Source organism: Scatophagus argus, chromosome 10, assembly GCF_020382885.2.
Source record: "Scatophagus argus isolate fScaArg1 chromosome 10, fScaArg1.pri, whole genome shotgun sequence".
Taxonomy (NCBI): Eukaryota; Metazoa; Chordata; class Actinopteri; family Scatophagidae; genus Scatophagus; species Scatophagus argus.
Window position 1 is genome coordinate 18602949 of NC_058502.1, and position 21535 is coordinate 18624483.

At 37.8% G+C, this 21535-nt stretch overlaps 1 protein-coding gene across 3 annotated transcripts; it reads right to left on the reverse strand.

The window, feature by feature from the left end:
• Window positions 1–20: 20 nt before the first annotated feature.
• blnk (B cell linker) lies at window positions 21–20907 on the reverse strand. 3 transcript variants are annotated; one of them, XM_046401807.1, is made up of 24 exons: window positions 20603–20907; window positions 20269–20331; window positions 12937–12983; window positions 10119–10184; window positions 9565–9611; window positions 6872–6900; window positions 6674–6791; window positions 6246–6349; window positions 6039–6111; window positions 5845–5928; window positions 4716–4741; window positions 4591–4628; window positions 4417–4473; window positions 4241–4268; window positions 4081–4132; window positions 3840–3900; window positions 3722–3749; window positions 3542–3572; window positions 3024–3099; window positions 2851–2879; window positions 2669–2721; window positions 2482–2562; window positions 2245–2400; window positions 21–396 (listed from the first exon to the last, which is right to left on the reverse strand). In XM_046401807.1, exons 1-24 carry the CDS (start codon window positions 20669–20671, stop codon window positions 280–282), a joined length of 1533 nt encoding a protein of 510 aa, XP_046257763.1. In that variant the 5' UTR covers window positions 20672–20907; the 3' UTR covers window positions 21–279. The 3 variants fall into 3 exon arrangements, with proteins under 3 accessions (XP_046257763.1, XP_046257762.1, XP_046257764.1); XM_046401806.1 differs by having other exon boundaries at window positions 2669–2724; XM_046401808.1 differs by lacking the exons at window positions 12937–12983; window positions 20269–20331; window positions 20603–20907 and adding an exon at window positions 10698–12341 and having other exon boundaries at window positions 2669–2724.
• Between the last annotated feature and the right edge of the window lie 628 nt (window positions 20908–21535).

Consider the following 21535-nt stretch of genomic DNA (forward strand, 5'->3'; position numbering starts at 1 on the left):
CCACAAACTTATATACCACAAACTTTCCATTGCCTTTATTTTTAATACACTATTTACTGACTGAGCATTAAAAAATGTCTTAAAAAAAAGAAAATGAACAAGTCGTCTGAGTGATTGCTACTTTTCACTCTGCATGGCCAGCAATGCAGGCAAGCGCAGCACCGCATCTCATTGAGACGACCTCAGATTAACTCTGAAGGAGAAAAGCATCAGATAATGAGTTCTGTAAACAGTCTGACAGTAAACACGGCAGGTTGGAACATCATCAGTGAAGGTCATCTAGGGCTTCACAGGGTAGCACAGCTTGGTGGCGTCCTTTGTGTTACTCTGGCTGTCAATCAGCACCAGAGGAATCCTCTTGTGGTTCTCGATGATGTGGGAGACACTCCTAAAATACTGGGGTGAGAGGGGGAGGAAGGGGGGGGGGGGGGGAATGAAAAGTTCTTTGAAATAAATATCATTGAAATCCCCAAATTACGTTATTGAGCTAAAATGTTAGCTCCCAGTCGTACTCGAAACATTTAAAATGATGGTGAAGGCTGATTTACAGGATGTAATCATGAGATGCATTGCGGAACTGGTTGAGTTGATTATCTATGATTGTAATTGCAAGTAAACACTTCCTATTTCAACCAGATTTATTACTAATTAAACTGACCAACAGTTTTTTGTATTCAGTTCATACACTGAATCATTTCCCCTCAGTTTTCAGTCATCCTACATTCAGTGTTCCTGTTGCAAAAAATGTCACAGAGGGTGAAACAGAGTTGTGAATGATGAATTGCATGAATTGGTCATGCTGGCTCATATTCTGTGTCCAACATCATGCCCTCCTTAGTACATATGCACTATATTCATTGTCATTGTCACCATATTCACCATTTTTTTCAAGCGTTTCTAAGTGTGAAATGTATACATGATGTAGTTTTAAAAACTGAACAATAAAACAATGACACGTACACTACTTTCTGTTAACAATTCCACGATGCAATGTGACACATTTTATATCTTTGAAAAATTTACACTAAACTCTGAGCTGTCAGTGATGATTCATAAATGCCCAGACATGGTCACACTGTCATGACTTACTGGGACACTGGAATAGAACAAAAACTGTCAGACTTATTTGACCATCGCTTCTCAGTGCATGTCTGTTAGATTTGGGTCTGACTTTCTCTGACGTCATGTGTACGTGGGCAACCACAAGCTCACAGGGTCAGTGTGACTGCAGCTTTTACGTCTGCTCTCCACCCACTTCACTGGGCATGATGGGAAACTTTTCATTTTGTGACTTGGAGAGGTTTTTATTTTATTTGTCTGTACAGCATCCTGTATAAAGCAACACAAAGATTTCTGCTAAGTGGAATGTGAGGATTCTTAAAATAATGTGTGTACAGATGTGATGCCCTGACAGGCTAAATATCTGACACATGCTGTATTTCTTTCCTCCATGGTTGACTAATGGTTTTCAGTGTGTGTAGTTTGAGAAGGACAGGTCTGCTCAGCTGCTTTATATATAGCAGCAAACTAGTGTGATTCTCATTTAATAAGCGGCCCTGTCATAATTAAAACAAATGAGAAAGAGTGTACAAACTGATATAGTGGTCTGATGTAACATTTTAATAAATCAGAATCAGATCTAACAGGATGTGAGCTTCTGTGTCTTCTGTAGGGACTGAATGCTGGTGCAAACTGTCTGACTTGACCACAGACTGCTCTCATCTGCTTTACAGGTGAGGTGCAGTTCATGTCCAACAAGAGTGCTGGCAATGTGGATGTACTTTCCCTACTTGACAAGTGAGAATTTCAGCTGTGAAAGGTTTTATTGAGGGATGATACTTCTCAGCACTGGTGCAGTGACAAAGTGAGAAAAGACCATGACAAGCTGCCTGAAGGAGTTCAGAATACTGTAAAATTTCTATATGCAGTAGGAGTTTTGGTGTCCTTTTGTCCAGGTGTTAGGTCAGAGGCTTTTCTCCCTGCTCATAGTTAAATTCAGAACTTTTTTCTAACAATCATAATATCAGACTCCCATGGGCTTAAAACCCCAACCCAAAACAACATGCCTGCTCAGACAGACATAAACATGGTTCCTTCTACATTTCATGTGTACTTAAAGCATGCTGGGGAAAAAAACCCCAAACATTTTTCAATCTCAATAAATCCCATTTTGTTATCAACCATAGGTCACACTGACATTTAAACACAGTTAAAATGAGATAAATGGCGAGTGATTCACCATACCTCCTCCCCTCTCTTCTCTCTTCCCAGGGCGTACTGCTGAGTTGTTGGTATGAAGCGGACTGGGATGTTGTACACTCTGCTGTTGTAAAACACCACTAACGTATAGGGCTGCTGTGCGTCCTGACCAGAGCTCTTCCTCACCATAAATGCCCCGTCCTGAAACAGAGCGCGCTCACAGTCAAACCCAGCAGGGACTTATGGGACATAATCCACATGTGTGGATGACTGTGCTCTCACTTTATTTGAGCGGAACAAGGCATCATCAGCAGTCTTGCGGTCACATGCGGCATACCAGGATTTGTTACAGATGTCTGCATCCTGAAATAAGGTAAACCGAGAACAGAAAATATAGAACAATCATGTTGGATATATCGTACAAATATAATTTGTTTACATTTTTACAATGTAATAAGCAAGAACACACCTTATCTTGGTCCACTGATCCATTTTCAGCACAAAAGCTTCCTCTGTTAGCTGCTTCTTGGACAATAGAGACACAAACATTATAATAATAACGATAATTCTAATGCTGTCTTCTTTCTGAAATCCTTTCACTTCCTGCCGAGTACGTAACTCACATGCATATGGGTCTGAAGCTATACTTACGGGCAGAGGTAAACTGTGGAGGAGGAATTCTGCAAGGAGAGACCACAAACAGAGCCATCCACAGTAAATAAACAGCACAAAGCTGCACTTAAAGGCCATTGAGAAACATTAAATGAGTGTGTCCTCATTGTATATAAAATGCATAGTGTAAAACTGTATGTTGCACTCCTCACTTTGGTCGCTTCATGTCCAGTGTAAAAGCTTTCGGCGGGGGCTTCTGCTCAGTTTGCATCACAGGGAGTGTTCGGCCTGTGGAAATCCAGGTAGTTAGGCTATGTTTACTGTTTAGTAATAAGTACAAATACAAGACAAATTAAATATGTTATTAGGTTTAACAGTTGTTTTGAGGTTTATACTGTAAATCTTTAAATTGCTACATTTCCTTTTAATTGGACAAGAATATAAAGAGAAAACAGAAAATCTGTAATGACTTGTACTTCGGTTTAATCATCATAATCAACAGTGTACATTGAGAAACACTCTTAACTTTGAGCAGCATTTGTATGTATGCTTCACATAGTAAGTTAATTCTACTTGTGTGTGAAATGTGAACTTTAATGCAAGCTTAATATTATCTCATTAAAATCTCCAGTCATAGAAGTGACTATCTGTTCTGACAAGGTTTCATTAAAGCTTGACCGTGTAACTAATAATGTGTACATGTAATATCGGAACTCTTGTAAAGACTTACTTTCAAATTCCCTAGGTTTTAAATCTGGCCTCTGCAAAAGAATCATATTTATTGATATTCAGCATCAAAAAAGAAGCACATGCTAAAAGCATAAAGTAAGATACAAGAAAGCCACAATGACTGAATGTGTATTTGTAATGAGCATTAGGAGCAATTGATTTTTCTGTTTGATATTCCTACCGGCTTTAATGGTGGTTTCGGTGACCTCCTAAAAGAAGAAAAGGAGATGATCAGACAATCAGTAATTCTCTTTTTAAACAGTTGTTAGGGTATTTGTGATTAAGTAGGAGATGCTCACTCTCTGGGCAAAGGTTTGGGTCGTAATGGAGGAGGACCTTCTGCAGGTTTATCACTGGTACCTGGAGCATACATTGGAGCATACATTGCAATGATCTACCAGCTATTATTATGAAATCTATTTTCCTCCTTCCACTGGCATCCTCCAGATGGTTTGACATGCTAGAATGATTAATAATACGTCTTTTGTAATAAAAAATAAAGCTGAAAACAATTCACTTAGTATTTGATGTAATACTCACTATCTTCTGGATCACAGACTTCATATTCATCGTTGTCTGTGGGCTCCTGGACCTGGAAAATCACAATACCAATAAGTCAACGTCCTCCTATCTGTGCAGCATACATTATATTTCTGCAAAACACCTCTCCTATTAATTTTGCACATCAGTCATCACTTACAGGAGTGGGAGATCTCCTCACATTCACTCTGAAGAAGGAAAAGAATTCATTATTAATGCAGCCATGATGCAATGTGATACTTCACAAAAGACAGAGAGAGTTGCACAATTGAGTTGCAAAAGATGACTTTTCTTTCAGGCCTCTAAATGAAATGCTGTCAGTGTTGTCAGTCCAACCTGGGGCTGGGTTTCGGTGGTAAAGAATGTGAGTGTGTTGTGGGGATTGGAGATAGTCTGCAAGATAGATGCAAGGACATGATTAGTCCGCATTCCAAAAACATTAAAACATTTTATACTGTGTATCTGCACAATTACATCAATGAATGTAAGCCAAGACTGTCTCAAACTGACCTGCTCGCTCTGCTTGTTGGAAGAGATAATGAGTTGTTCTGTAAGGAACAAAAGGAGACACAATGAATTCCACATATAAATGTCCCTAAAAAATACTTACATAAGCTCTTACATAAGCAGCCTACCTCTTTGTCAGGAACTTCATAAAAATCTGAAAAATAACCAAAACCAAAATTAGGTAGTAGATGCCTCATTCCCAGTTTGGATCACATTATTTTCATTGCTTTAAACATGTCTTCAGCTTACAACTTTACATGTCCTTCAGCAATTGATTGCTTTTGAATTAACTGCCTCTCATTCCAGAATTCTAAAGCACTGGTATACGCTCTCCTTTCAATACTATAGACACAAAGGAGGCCTCCATGTTAATAGGGTGGCTACAACATTCGCCACTTTGGCTGAGACTAAAAAATCTCAACAACTATTGGCTAAATTGTCATCAAATCAAATTTCAGTAGTTTAAATTATATACAGGCATTCATGATCCCTGGAGGATAAATCCTAAAAATGTTCACTTATCCAGTGAACCTGGACCTACTTGATACATTGGAACAAATGTGCACATTCATTCTTTTTCTATAATCTTGATGACTCCAGTGATCTTCCATGAGGTTGACAGTTGCGGTTTTGATGGTATATCAAATAAATTTATGTCCTCTTGAGGGTGACTTCCAATAACTTTGGTAATTCCTCAACAAACTTCATCTAGTCAGAATTTTAATTTGTCTCATACTTTGGTTCATGATCAAATACCTGCAAAATGACCCATTGGCCTCAGCTGTACTTTACGTTTATAAAGTAATTAGCAAATTATAAATCTTTTAAAATGCTACACTAATATGGTTTGCAAAGTAACAATAATACCTACTCAGCAAGTTAGCATTAACATATAATTCAAAGCACTGCTGTGTCTTAGCACAGGATCACCGAGCTGCTACGAGGGCTGATTGTTTCTTTTGCTGTACGCTGTAAAATATATTACCACTATCCTCTTATTCCAACAATGTCAACTTTTTACAACACTTTCAGACAAACTGCCTGCTTGTAAAACTTTTTGGACTTTCTTTTTCAAATAATGAATTATGTGATTTTTCAATGTATTGCAGTGGACAGAAACAAATGAGTGACTAATTCAAATTAACCACACAAGGAGTAGGTTATATCATGAACTGTTTCAGATGATGTGTAGGACAGGGTACTTGTAGCAATAACTCTACAGGCTGCTCCCCTGCTGCAATTTTTTGTTGTACCTACCAGGACTGGGTTCACATTCTGGTGAAGGTGTTGGCAACATGGGAAGGTCCCTCCCTGCTCTGCTCCCACAATGCATCATAGGATCTGAGGAGAGGCATGAAGATGATTACTATTATAATTTTTGAAGCAGTCCTTGTAGCAACAGAACCCATATCACTCTCTTTCTCTCCTTTCTAACTTGATGTGCATCTTACTGGAAGGTGGATTCTCTGCAGGTTCTACATAGTTGTCATCATCGTTACTGCCATCTGGATTGATGTAGTCTTCCTACAGAATAATAAAGACAACATACTGTGAACAAAAAAGTGGTTATGTCGGCTGTCCACACTCATCGGGATGCATTTAATTGACACACATATCGTTGTATGTGAGCGGAAGGTGGGAAATAAAAGTTGCTTTACTTCATCACTCCCCATGTGGGTGGGTTCAGGGGGTAGTTTTTTGGAGGCTTTGTCTGGGCGGAGGGGCTTCCTGGATGGCTGGTTGGGCTGGGTACGGCAGTTGTCTGGAAAGGAGAAGCAGAAACCGAAGGAGAACATCAGAATTTGCATGAGGCACAATTCTGAAGCCATCTGGGTGTTGTGGCTTTGGCTCAACAGCATCTATTGAAAAGGCTAAATAGACTGATGCAAACAGGAAGACATAGAAACTATGGGTGAAAAGGAATCATAGATCTTGTGAAGTTTGAATTTCATCATAAGAGGAACTAAAGATGTTGCCATAAAAATAAAGACATACATTTATGTATGTATGTATGTATGTACATTTATGGTGAAAAATAAGGTTCATAGATTAAAGTGCAGATATAAATACAAATGACTACACTGACCAAGATACTCCCCTTTCTGGAAGGAAGCTGAGGGAGTGGTGGTGAAGACTCTGTGACTGGGAGGAGGCTCATAGCTGTCATCCTGGTCCTCACGTGGGTCCTCGTACATCTCATTATCCTGGTAACAAAATCCTTGTAATGTTTCAAACAAATATCAACACTTTAAATCGCTTATAAGTCACATCTTTCTCAACTTACATAGTCAGGTTCAGACTGTTGGTCATCATCTGTAAGCACAGAAATTGAGAGGGATTTCATTACAAAGAGAGGACCAAGGAGCCTGAGCTGGGCACCCAGTACATAAAAGTTAATCTCAGAATTGTGTATTTTCTAACTTGAAGAACCCACCTAACAATATTAAATATCAACATCAAATCCATCTGAACAGGTGTCAGAGTACTTGTTCTTATTTTAGAACAAACTCAGCTTCTTCCAATGAAGCGTGTCTCCTCACCTCTTGAACTAATGAATAAACTCTCAAAAAGTGATATAACTGCCGTTTTTATGATGCAATATGAGGCACAGCTTCACACAATTAAGCACAGAGTGTTTCACGCAACAACATCTGGGAATTGGAGAAGTGATTTCCATTCACGCACGACTAATTTTGCTTTTGGTATGTTTAACGTTTTGCTGATGAAACTTTCCCTTTTACCTCATGCACTGTATTCACCGGTGCATTTTCAATGAGCGGTGGGTAAAAGTTATTTGCTGTGATTAAAGAGATTCTGTCATGTTAGGTTTGGATAACACCAGAGAAATGAGCAGAACACAGTCCAATACGGCACACCGTGAAGCATGGGAATATGGTGCGCAGGATCAACGTTTGTAAAATGTTATCTTGTCTGTGTGGGGGGAACAATAATTACAAAACCTCTCTGCGCTCTTCAACTTCTTCTTAAAACAATATTCACATGCCTGTAGGTGAAAACCACTGAAAAGGTACCCTTCATGTAGTAACTTTGTAAGCAGTGGGGGGATATAATGCAGAGTCCTCACTCTGCATAAAAATACATTCAAGGATTCAAGGATTCGAGGATTTTTATTGTCATTTCACACATGTAGAAATAGAGGTGGAACGAAATTAGTTTCCCTGGTCCCAATATAAGCTCTACAAAATACTTAATGCTATAAATATAAAACCACACTATATACATATAAAAACAATCAGACTAAAAAAGATATAAACAGTGAACAGGAAGCAACAATATTTACAGCAGTATTGCGATATTGTGCAAATGGCGAAGTAGTGCAAATGACAGTAGTGCAAATGAAATGAGTAGTGCAGAGTTCTGTGTAAAACGGCTGCAATGTGCAATGTTCCATGGGTGATTGTCAGAAAAGGGAGAGGGAGGGTGGTGTGTATGTGCGTGTGTGTGTGTGTGTGTGGGGTGTAAGGTATGGGGGAGCAGCAGGGGCTACAGAGGACCTAGTAACAGTAGATGTGGAATTGGGTGTGATTATTATTTTATTATTTAGGTGTACTTCCTTGAAAACCTTTATTTGAGTAATATTAGTGTAATATTATTTGTATTTCATGTAATTATTTATGGGTTGATATTTTATATTTTATTTGTATAATGTTTTGATTATTACTGTTTTGTTTTGGGGGTCAGGTAAGAGGAAATATAGGTCCTTTGTGTTTGCAGGGGGAAGGTTTTTCAGGTAAGGCAGGTGGAAAAAGGGGGTAAGGTGTGCGCAGGAAGTGTGGCTGTTGTCGGGAATGAGTTGAGAGACACTCTCTGCCATGTTGGAGTTTATTAAAGAAGCAAACCAAAAGAGACCGTGTAGCCTATTATTCCCACTGCCCCGGGAGTGCGCTACCTTTACCTTCACCTTACTTTTACCACCACAAGAAAAGACAAGGCTGCGATATTACTCAAATAAAGGGTTTCAAGGAAGTACACTTAAATAATAAAATAATAATCACACCCAATTCCACATCCTCTGTTACACATAGTTCATCTGAAGATAATGAAGTCTCTCATCAGTCTCGTCTGCAAACAAATCATGTGGGGATATTTCAAAGTAACACTCCTTTCAGTGCTACATTTTCTCGTTTCCCACAGTGTTTCTTTGCTGAGCTGTGGTGGTAGCAGCCGCGGTAACACAAGGAAGGGATTTTATAAGACTGTAACTTTGGAAGCTATCCATTTGTTGTAGCTCACCCAGACCCACAGAATGAAGGCATAGAATGAATTACTCAGGTGTTGCATATGTCTTCATGGTCAGTAGGGACAGATAGAATGACTATTCTTTGTGCAATTTAACCCTCTAGAGGTGCTGAGTTTTGTAGAAGCTCTGTAAGTACTGTTTTGTGTCCACCAGACACAATGTGTCATTAATATGTCCTAGCTCAGTTAACTAGCCTCTCATTCATGAGTAGATGCATGGGTTCTTTGATGCTGTGATAAGGAAAGAGAACAGTTCCTCTATGAAACTACTCACAACAATGTCAGTGCCTGTGGATTATCTTGAGTAATTGATTCATGAGTTCTGGAAAGAGGCAGTGTGACTGTCTGGTTTTTCTTTTTCTTTTTTTTTACAACCTCAAGCAAAGTGCTGTCTAGCCCCATCATACTCATATTCATATTGATTTGGGGATGAACTTTACCCTTAAGTGTAGTTGTTCTTTTTGTACATCTTTGTACCATTGCAGTTACAGGCTCTCTCTTCACCTCACAATAAACAAGGTTAAGATAAATTTCATTACCATTTTTCCCCCTAAAATTTTCTATGGAGATATTGCAATAAATGTTTAGTGAAAATCTGATGTTCTGACAGCCCTAATATTCAGTATACATGATAATGTAATAATAAATAATTTAATGGTCACCTGTCACAGTGGAATCTGCAGGTAAGTGGTACAGTGATAATATCTCCATTCTTACCTCTGTAATCTCTTGCCGGTAGTTTTGGAAGTGGTTTGCTTTTCAGTCTGTCATACAGAGAGATACTGACATCAGCAGCAGGCATTGAATGGCTTGAGAGTTTGTGAAAACATTCCCTTACTATTAATACAAGATTGAGATTTAAAATCTAAATGGAAAGACACCTGTGTTGTAAACTTGAAAGGTCTATATTTACATGAGCACAGTTAGCAGACAGAGGTGCATATTTACCAGACAGGATGAGAGTAAATGTGTTCTGCAACACATGCTTCATTATAGTGTCTATCCTTAGGTACCTTAAGGGCACTCATTTCAGGAAAGGAAAGTGAGAAAACAACCATCTGTTTAAGTTAATTTTGGCTTGTGGGTCTTTCTCTTATTCCAACGGTTGTGAAAGAGGAATTGACCTCATCCACTGATGCGTACATCTCCAGACTTACCTCCTACTTCACCAAATGTGTAAATTTAGATTGATAAATTTCCACTGTGTTTTCTCATCCATAATAGTAGCAGCATGTGGTGCATCAGAAAGTGCAGTAAAGATCTTGACTGACCTTCTGAGTTTGTTCAATAAGCCGCTGTCATTTTTTCTGATGTCTTGAACAATCTTCTGAAGCTGCCTGGAAAACACAGAATTTGACTGTCATTCAGAATATAAAATCTGCCATATTGAGAGCTGGCCAAAAGCGTTAAACAAGTAGGCCTGCTTACTATTATTTTTCAGCTTACAAAGGTACTTTGGAATGAAAACTGCAGTATTCACACAAATTAGTCACTCCCATTTTCTCTACAATACTCAACTAATCACTCTTCTGACAAGGTTATATCTAAGTTTCCATTATGTGAGCTAATTGTTAAAGGATCTATTCTGATATTAAAAGTAAATACTAAGCGTGACATTTTTTTTGCTTTAATACTTTTACTGCATGTGGAACATGTGTTATTCATGTTGTACAAAAACAGGAAATTGTATTATTAGTAAAGCTGATGTTATTATCATCCATTTCAAGTTCTTAATTTGTCATGTGCGCAGTTATTGACGAATGAAATTCATGCCCACAGGCTCCTCGAAAAAGGAGCAAAAAAGAAGAAGAAATAGAAGCAAAAATATCAAACAAAACTGAAGTTCTTACCGAATTTTCTCTGTAGCCGGAGCAGCAAGTTTATTTAATGTATCCATATTCATGTTTAATCCAACAGTTCACATTTTAGGACCTCATGCATTAAGTCGTTGTTGTCAGATCGCTTGCATAAATGCAAATGAAAATGTCTTTGTCACAGAGGGGAGGGAATTCATTCGGGCTGGCTTCTGTAAGAAAATCACTTCTCTTTTCCACTCCCCTATCACACACACACAAACTCAGAACCAGATTACAGTCAACACATTTTCAGAAAACCTCTTGCACCACACTTCTCTTGACTCTCTTCAATTCCAGTTCCATTAAAACACTGAATGAGGTCACCAAGGTCATGTCTGCTCTCCACTAACTAATAACTAATAACTACACTAATTTTCCTCTTCTTTCATTATTACTGATGCTTGCGTTAGATACCCTTTCCACAGATAAATTTCAGTATTTTAAGTAAGATATCTGTTTTTAGTTTTAAGACTTCACTACGTGTAAGATGAGTCATGGGAAAGTACTGTGTTGTAATCCGCAGGGTGAATAAAAATAGGTTTGCAGTGCTGCTTTTCCTGTTGGACTAGCTGGATGGTCCACTGCAGTGCATGTGCTGGTCACAACAGGGATTTGTTTTTGTTTTATTTTTTAATAATTAAAAAAAAATTGAAGTCTGCTCTAACTTGATCACAGTCAACCACAGCAGAGGAGGTGAAACCAAAAAGCTGATGAGAACAGACAATTTGAGAGTTTTAAGGAACCAACTGTGAGTGATTCATGGTGACAAAAAACCCTTCAGTCAGCCTTTTGTCTGAAGCTAATCAGTTGGAAATCAGTAACGCTTATGAAACTTTTAAACTATTGTCACCTGACAAAGTATTTTCCAGGCCATTCTCTGCATGGCTGTGTTTTGTATTCCCTCTATGTCACAGACTGAGTGAATAAGAAGCGGAACTGGTGGTTTATTGTGAACCGTGACAGACAGCAGAAAATGTTGTCTTATATAGTAACTGTTGAACATTTGTTTGCATTGAGTTTAACTGTCTAGGACGAACATAGATATTCTCCATGCTTCGGCAATAATGCTTAACTTCCTAGATCAACAAGTTTGTGATCAACAAAAAATCAAGAAATTTAATTTGGCCTCTGTCCAGAGTATTCAACTAAACTGTTATTCATTTATCACTTGCATGTTAACCCAAAATGAAAATCTACATTACAATGAGAAGTGTTCAGTTTAATTGCTTTGATTATAGATAAACAAAAAAACAAACAAAAATCCATGAACGCATTACTCAGCAAAAATGAAATTAAATGCGAAATGACCTTGAAAATGGATATCCGTTTTTACATTACTAAAAATGAATAGGCTACACGCTAACTTAGAAATGCAAATATAAACTTGGGAGTTTGATACTGCCAGACTTGGCTATATCAGGTACACATACGCACACACACATGCGCGCACACACACACACACACACACATGCATACACATGGGGATACATAAACAGGAACATACCTCACAAACAAGAACAAAAACATGCAGACAGATGTGCAGGTGCAGACGCACACGTAACACACTGTAGTTTCATTTCTGAGACATCCTCTTATTTTTCAAGTACAACCCTGAGGTTGGGACATTTTGTAAAAATACATTTTTATGAAGTGTTAATAAGCCAGTGTATTAATATCCTTTATACAATCATGACTTTCACAGAGTGGTGTGAACAACTGAGCTTTTCATACACAGCCAGGATACTATCACCTTTTATCACCTTTTTCCCACAACTTTTGCAGCCTTTATAGAAGCTTGTTTGAAATGTGTTGTTGGCATCAAATTCAGAATAAGCAAATATTTACAAAAATCAGTGAAGTTGAAGAGGTTATTACATAATCCACATATATTATCTTTTATGGTTTTCAGTATATATACTATACTGACTGATATCATGTCACAGTTTATTTATTTAAAAAAGGAAAAAAAAAGTGCAAATATCCTCCTGAGAATTTCCCAACTGTGGGACTAATAAAGGTCTATATTATCTTTCTTTATTTTACTAGCCTGCTGCAGCTAGTATTACTACTGACTCTATGATTTCCATATTTTGTGCACCTGAAATGTTTTATTTAAATGTTTTACTTGTTTTAAATACAAAGGAGATAAGAGAAACAAATAATGGGATGGAGGATGGTAAGATAGATAAAAGAAAGATAACACTGTGGTATGTGGTATTAAAATGTTACTTACGGCTGATGAATGAGACTAAATTTGCTCATGTCACTGTCAGACAGGTTCTGTGAAAGCATTAGAGAAATCAACTGTAAACACATGGCAACACGTTGAGGTAAAATTAGTGATTGTAAACCTCACAAATGTGAAGTGGTTTCTTGCAGCAGAGATGATACAGAAAGTACACTACATATTCAAAAGCATTGGGGCACTTGACCATTACACTAACAGGTGCTTTAATGACATTACATTCTCGATACATAGACAGCTTTGCAGCTATAACAGCTTCCACTCTTCTGGCAAAGCTTTCCACAAGATTTTGGAGTGTTTCTGTGGGGGTTTTCGCCCATTCATGCAGTAGAGCCATAGTGATGTCAGACACTGATGATGGACCAAAAGGCCTGGCTCACAGTATTTATCCCAAATGGTGTTGGATGGGGTTGAGTTCAGGGCCCTGTGTGGACCAGTAAAGTCCCTCCCCACCAAACTCACCCAACCATGTCTTTATGGACTTTGTTTTGTACACTGGAGCACAGTCGTGCTGGAATAGAAAAGGGCCTTCCTTAAACTGTTGCCTCAAAGTTGGAGGCAGTTGGACAAAATGTCCTTTCACAGGGAGTAAGGGGCCAAGCCCTACCACTGAAAAACAGCCCCATAAAGAGGTGTGACTGAGTACTTTTGTCTACATAGTGTATATCACCTTCACTAAACACATGCATTTGAGTAGTTGCTGTATCAGGACTGCAGTGCAATAGTCATGTATGACCTCTTAGCAAACAGGAGATGGCAGCATCTCACCAAGGGGCATTTCAACAGCACAGTTTGTTTCACTACTGTAACACTTCTGTTGTTTCTGATCTAAACCAAAGAAGAAGAGAAATTACTTTGTTAAAACACACACAGAAGATCGGAGCTGCAGTGTCAGCAATGGTTACAAACACTGAGTAAGTGCATGATAACACCTTGATACACTGAAGTCTTACAACTGTCAGACAATGTAAGTCCGTGGAGTTTTGATAAAAGGCTAGAAAATAGTATAATACTAAAGCAGAGAGATTAAAATCAAATAATTTTATTGATGTACTACATGTAACCCATTTAACACAGCAATTAAACCTACTGGTAGCTCATGAATCGACATCATGAAGGACACTGTTTCATATGCTGTTGTCTAGTTTCCCTTGTTTTGCTGATTAAAACTACAAACTACCATGACTTTACACAATTTCATGAATTGTCAAATATTTAAAAAAAAAAAGTGACTGCTCGCTGCATTGTAATCTTCTGTTGCGTTTAATGTCTGCTCGGCAGTAAGGCAATTGCAATTCATAAATGAAAGGAAATGATTACCATAAAATATGCAACAAATCCCGCTAAATTATGTATTTCCTTCATCATTCATAATTCATTGTTCCAGGTCGTTACTTGCTCTAACTCTTTCCAGTTTTATATTTGTCATAATGTAATGAAGACCCATGACAACAAATTTTTGGATATGTTGGATACCGTGTGTTTAAGTTTGTAAAATACCAAATAAACAAATGGAGAGAGGCTTTTCAATAAGGTTGCTGTATGAGATATGAGTCCAATATGGCTACTTAATTTAGATATGAATAATGGATGGATGGCCCTTTATCTGCAGAGTATCCTGTGAAACAAGTGTAATGATGTGCTATTGCGTACAGTTGATTATATGGTAGTTTTTCAAGCCTGTTTATGATGTGAGATATTCCACAGGGAGGGGGTTGATAGTGCAGTTCACATTACATTAGTGTGTGAATGTGGGAATCTGGCTGGTAACAAAATGATGTATTACCTCTAGGAATAAGCCCATAGTAAAGTGAAAGCAGAGCTGGTGATTTAATCATTTGCAAATCAGAGAGTGAGATCACTTAATATGAAAGGCTTTACCTCCTTCAAAAGACTGAACCTTGGCCTCACCGATACACACTTGATCATCCCTCTGGCTTACAGGAGAAAAAAAAAACGTATCGTATAAAATCAGACTTAGCCTTTTGACACAGAATAAAATATCAAATAGTCCACCCCAGCGGATACTCCCAGGCACTGCTCCCACACTGAATTATTTATAGAAGTGTCTGTGCTTGTTCAAATGAGACACAACAGCTCAACAAGCTACAGCCTCTCCACTGTGCTACAGAGCAGGCCCTGCTCACTTAAAACTCAATCACATGTTCATTTTTACATGATTTTTTTCTTGTTACACACAGTCCAATCAGAATGTGTGAAACTGCTGTCTCCTTGGTTCAGTCTTTTTATAGCTTGAATTCCTTCTTGCAATAAAATGATTTGTGTGAATAGCAATTTATGTGCATTGAATGCTTTGTTTATCCTTATTATGTAGGTGTCTATTTCTTATTTCATTTAAAGTTACTGCATATATAATTTACTGAATGCTGATTTACTGACATTGGCCCCAGTTGGTGGTGTGGTATGAGCATGACTATGAGCCTACAGTCCAGCTAGTGGCTCTGTGAAGCCATAGTTAGGCACAGCTGTGTTGGTTCTAAGCGTTAACATGCGATGCTAACGATGCTAACATCCTGTTTCATACTGCGATAATGCTTCAGCTTCCATGATCACTTTCTCAGTTTCATGCATCAACATCCCAACATTTGCTAATTAGTTGTTAACACAAAGTACAGTTAAGGCTATTGGGGATAGTTTTGCAGATGTTTCAAAACCAAAGCATTGGACAAATCACAAATTCATTTAATTAAAGCTTTGAATTATAGTTACTAAAACTATGTAAGTATACACTAAACATCATGGAAATGGTTTGATCTAGCTCCTTGAGGTTCAAAGAGGCCTTTGCTGTGCAACACAACCCAAACACTCAAAAAGCTCTGGTTGCAGCTTGTCAAAGCTTAAAGCACATAACCTGGAAAGTACAATCATTTTATAGGTTTTTAGCAGGGACACTGGGACACTGTTTCAACCACATGGATGACCACTTTGTATTTCAGTTCACATGTGGCTGTCTGTCATGCTGGAACAGCAAACAGCAAGTAGAGGGGTTGGCATGGAACATCTGTAATACTTGAGTTTCATTTCAAGATAACAGCTTAACAGTTACATGGCCACAAAAGCACCATGGTGCTTTCCCACCAGCTGTAGTCTCATGACTGTCAGTGGGTGAGAGATTTTCCAAATTTTATCAAGTCTTTGCTCCAAATAATTTGCTCTGATTCCTTTGTTATCCATGAAGCAGACTGACCTCTGCTTAATATTAGATTTGCTCTGAATTTAAATATAGCCATATACATTTTACAAACCTTCTATGTAAACACATGCATGCTGTTGTAAATGTTTGATACCGACTACAAAGTTATCATATGATACATTGCCAAAGACGACTGCATAGGCTGTCCTTTCTGTTGAGTGGCTTTTGTTTGTTGTGTCGATGTCGTCGTACTCTGAAGTTGAAAGTGACTTCCTCATGCAGCAGCCACACACTGGCAGCGTCACAAAGATATAGGCTGACAGTTCTTTTGATCTGCTACATATCTCTTTTAACCTGTCTACCTGTGTGAGCGAACATGGCATCAAAAAGATGGAGATTACCTTTATGTACACTGTGCTGACTGACAGTCATTTTCATCCACACTGTAGTGTACAGCCACCCACCTCAGATAGAATTAGATTTTACTTTTTTTTCCCCCTCTTTCATTCTTACCACTATGATGAAGAGATGATGTAGATGTAATGTGAAGAAGCATTTAAGGCAGAGCACAATGTTGTCTTCTAGAAGTAATTTTGTTCTGTGTTGCCTACTTACTTGTTTGTATTTACTTGAGGATTTTATGACTTTTGATCCACATATTATATTAACATAATATAAATATGCAAAGGAAGCCAAGGCCAATGCTCGGCAGCAGTGGCAGTAGCACATTTGTGTCAAAATAGTATTGGTGCAGAGACCTATTACAAATATAAAGGTCCCCCTGTATTTTAAGGCATACTTAAATATTGTCCTTGAATAATATATTGTGTCTAATATTACCTTTCCTAAAAGTTAAAAGTTAAACTACAAGATTTCTACTACTTTTCTGTCTATTCTCAGTGTATGTTCTTCACAAACTTGTGTAAATTGCTTATTGGACCATGATTAGCCTAGCTGTGATGTTACACAATCATGTTTATACATTTAATTATGATTTAAGGTGACCAAAGACAAACTTCCCCTAATGTAATAACGGCTAGTGTTACATTTAGTGACAGCCTCTGCACATGTAAATATAGAGGAAAGTACAGTAAATTTCTGTCTTGTTTCACCCTAACACAGCTGTGATATTCAACCTACATTAAAGCATCAAAGCTTACTGTTAGTGCTGTTGTAAAATCATCTTGCAACAGGAAGTGACATTTCAGTGCCAGAGGCAACAGCGGCTTGTTTGTCAAAAATAGAAGAGGAACTGGATAGTCACAATGTGCAATAACACTCATTATAACTGAAGAGCTCCACCTACTGAAACTGACTTCATCCGTAGCATGTCCAAGATGAAACATTTCTAAAGCTGACAAATGCTGTTACAGTAATGGCTTTTTAGAGCTAATGATGTCAAAACGAAAAGCCATGAGATGCAGATTGCAGATTAAATATTAACACTGTTCTGTCTAACACACATGGTAAAGTATGTTGTAAAGACAAGGACAAGGACACACAATGACAAAGAAACAAGTCATTATTTATATGCACAGAAGGCTGTCTCATTACAGTACACTGGTCAGGTAATCCATTAGCTAACTCAGAGATTTTCAAACTTTATCTGTCACGGCCCCCTTCACTTTCACTTTCACCAATGATAGTAACGCTAATAACTAATAAAAAAAGAAATATAATAAATTGAACCAAGTTAAATTAGACTGAAATAAATTTAAGATTTTAGTAAGCAAGATAGCCTTGCCAGCATTGGAAGAAATTTGTTTGTTAGTGTCACCACATCAATCATACTGATGCAACTGCTGAGAAACCAGAGGAACATAGCTTACAAATAATTAAATATTAAATCTACTTTCACTTACTTTCTTATTTTAATACGCAGTCATTGGCGAGGGATCTCCATTATAGCATATGCCTAAACAAGGCCTAGTGGAGCTTTGAGGTAACATCTAACATGCTCATACTCTTAATTGGTAATATATACCAGGTTTATCATCTTATTTAGACTGTTAACATTTCCAAATCAGCAATAAACACAAAGTAGCCTTACAGCTAATGATGCTGGGAAATGTCATTAGATTTGTAGGCCTTGTGTTATCATTCTGGAAATCAGGCATAGGTAATTACACACACCTGCACATATCTGCACAGCTGCCCATCTCAAACACGACATTTCATTCCCTTTCAATAGCAACAAATAATTAATTAGAATTGAAGTTATCTAAAAAATGAAATCTTGAACATACTTCATCTTTTTTTCACTTTGTGACATGTACTTTGAGGTTTTAGTTTGATCAGTGTCCCCTCTGTTAACATGGAGGGGAAGGGGTGTATTACCTAAACTGCAACCAGCCACCGGGGGAACATCAAGATGTTTTGGCTTTACTTGGGGGCTGTCATGTTGTAAATCTTTATATACAGTGAATCGTCTGGAACTAGGTAGTGACTGACTGACTGACTGACATTCATAGAGTCACACTGTTAGTGTGGAGAAAAACAGAAAACTGCAGACCTCCTTTAGGCCTCTCTACTATTGAATTAATTAAGCTATAAGCCAGTGCATGGAATCGGAGTTTATTTTCAAGGAACTATCTGCAGCCAATCCATTCAATATTTGCTTAAGTATCACTCTAAGCTATATCTTTCAACCTCATGGTGGCAGGAAAAGTCAGGCGATCACAAAATTCAGTATGACTCACTCTCTGGAGACCATGAAAATGTCAAAATTTTACATACATGAAAGTACAACATTTCATGGCAATCTGCTCAAATAGCTGTTGAGATATTTCAGTCTTTACCAAAGTCAGGGTCAACTGACTGACTATAGGGAACTAACAGGGTATGACTGTGTGAATGTTTGTTAGAGTTTGAAGATGGTTAAATTAAAGGTGTGTGAAGTCACCGGAGCAGCCAAGGTCAGATATTCTTGTTCAATACTGCACGTCTTACCTGATCTTAATAGCGCTCAGGTGGTTTGCCTGGATCTGTAACTATGGGATTCATCAGTCAATACCAATACTGTACGTATATGTATGTTTCAGATCTGCATGGGTAGCTTACATGTCAAAGCCTCTGCTCTGAAACATTAATTATTTCGACCAATAAAAATCCACAGTGAGCATTTTTAGGTGAGATAAGCCTTTGAGATATAGGGGAAATAAGATACAATATCCCAGCTAAAAGATAATCAATTCAAAGTCAGTGAATAACGAATGAAAGAGTGGCTTGTTGCTCTCATTTGTTAGCATGGCAATAAGTGTTAAAATACTTGAGCATATGAATAAATGCTTCTACAGCCACAGCAATGTACAGGATGTAGTACTAAGATGTTATTATTCAAAATAGCAATATATTAGGAAGTTATAAATCCATGCGCTTCAGTTATTTCACGCAATCAAACAGCTTCCATGTGACTGAAGATGATTCGACAATATTCCTTAAATAAGTAGTGATCACAGCTTTATTAGTCTCATTTCACAGTTCTTTCTCCCAGAGGAGCCACAGATAGTTTCCACCTGTACTCATTCTGTCAGCATGCTTGGAAGGCCCTCAGAGGTTGAACACAATGTGTATGATGGAGAAAAAGTAATGAGAGTGATATCAAAGCAGAAGTTGCAGCTGATTTACTCACTTCCATATTTGGAAGGCCACTGATTACACACCAATAGAGTGTGAGAAGTGATACATAACAACTGAGCTTACATGAGTCATGTTTCATATCCTGTAAACTCTATTATACAACTGTGGACATTTACAGTGCTGCATTCCAGCTTAAGAGTTACTATAAAGTTTATTCTTTAATTTATTTGTTTAAGAAATCTCATTTTTAAAGTTTAAGGACTCAGCTAGGTCAACAAAAATCAAACAAAAAAACACAACCACATTTGACAAATGTTTAGTATTGTAAACTGGACTTACAGTTTTAAAGTGGCACAAAATAGCTCTAGGGAATGTAAGTATTCTGCTGTTTTTAATACCATAATTATAATAATAATTGCTAGGGAGGATTTGTCCACTTTAATGTAATTAGAATAACAAACTCAACACAACCACAACCCAGATATTATTCCCAGCGGATTAGTCGATGATGTAACTGCACAAGGGACAGAATAAGTATTTTCCGTAAAACTCAGGTGAAAGAAGGAAAATGTGAGGGATTAACTCACCAAAAGTCTCTGTCCATCAATTCTCAGTCTGGTTACAGTGGCAGCACATTCTTGCATTTTGTTCTGCAGGCAGCAGAAGCACACTTAATGAACCACAGAACACACAGATTTACTGAATTTAATTCCATAATATTTGTCTCCTTTTGTTTTTTTGACACTTGTTTGAGCTGTATATATATGAGGAGAAATAGTCACAGATGAAATTACATAAGATCTACAAACCCCCCACTGTCAAGAGTGAACTCCTGAATTTTAAAATAACGAGAAAATAGGTCAACGTGCTGTCTAAGCCTCCACAGAACCTTATTCTGTCTCTTATTTTTCTTGTACTCACCTTGCACAAAAAGAAGGCCACTTGTGTTTGGTCCCAGCCCTCACACTCCTCTCTAGACGGCAGGTTCATTTTTTTCTCAACGGGGAACCTCTGCGCTCGAGTGTGCTTTTGGAAGTACAGTCATACACTGACCCGTCACGCTTCAACACACCAACCAGCTTCAACAGGAACAAGTACACACAGGGAGGTCACCTCGTTAAAACCAACCAATATTTTTCCTCATCCATAAGAAATGTAATGCAATTCATGGCATTTTAAAAAATCTAAACTTGTCCCCAAGATTGCATTAAGGCATCCACAAAAGGGAAGTGGACTTCCTCAAAGTAATTCTATAAAAAAGTGTTAAGAAACAATTGTGTCATAATCGAGAGTGGCCTGGCATGAGTACACTTTCATTTATTGTACATAATCTTTATTTCATGGTGTTATCTTATTTAAGGTGCAGGACTCCAAAAGAAAGAAACTACTGGAAATTATCATTAAGACAGGAAATGGGATGTATTGTGTTGATTCACATCTCTGATACAACAAATATGGCTGTGATCAGGCATGTCAGGAGAAAAAGATGATAAAAGACTTGAAGTTAACATTTTTGTGGCTGTTTTATCAGACTGAGCCATGTAGTACTGAAGATAATAAATCACTGCCAAATTTGAGAATTTAAATATTATATTTTCAAAATACCAGTCAGTATATCAGACACGAGCTCTGACAAGTCAGACTGGATGTCTCACCCACAGAAAAAGAACAGACAAATATTTAATTTGTGATAGATGTGATAGATAGATAGTGATAGATACTTTATTTAAAATGGATATTAACAGAATACTTCAACATTTTGGGACGTATGCTTATGGGCCTTCTTGCCATTAACACATAACTACCGCAGACAGCTTCTTAGCTTAGTTTAGCACAAAGACTGGACATGTATTG

Bases quoted from the DNA above. Each gene is read 5' to 3' on its own strand.
- blnk (XM_046401806.1), bottom strand. From the start codon at position 20,671: ATGAACCTGCCGTCTAGAGAGGAGTGTGAGGGCTGGGACCAAACACAA. The intron at 12,984-20,268 runs GTGAGTTAATCC...ATGCTTTCACAG, and splicing joins TTGATGGACAGAGACTTTTG to AACCTGTCTGACAGTGACAT. The intron at 6,112-6,245 runs GTAAAGCAACTT...ATTATTCTGTAG, and splicing joins CCCACATGGGGAGTGATGAA to GAAGACTACATCAATCCAGA.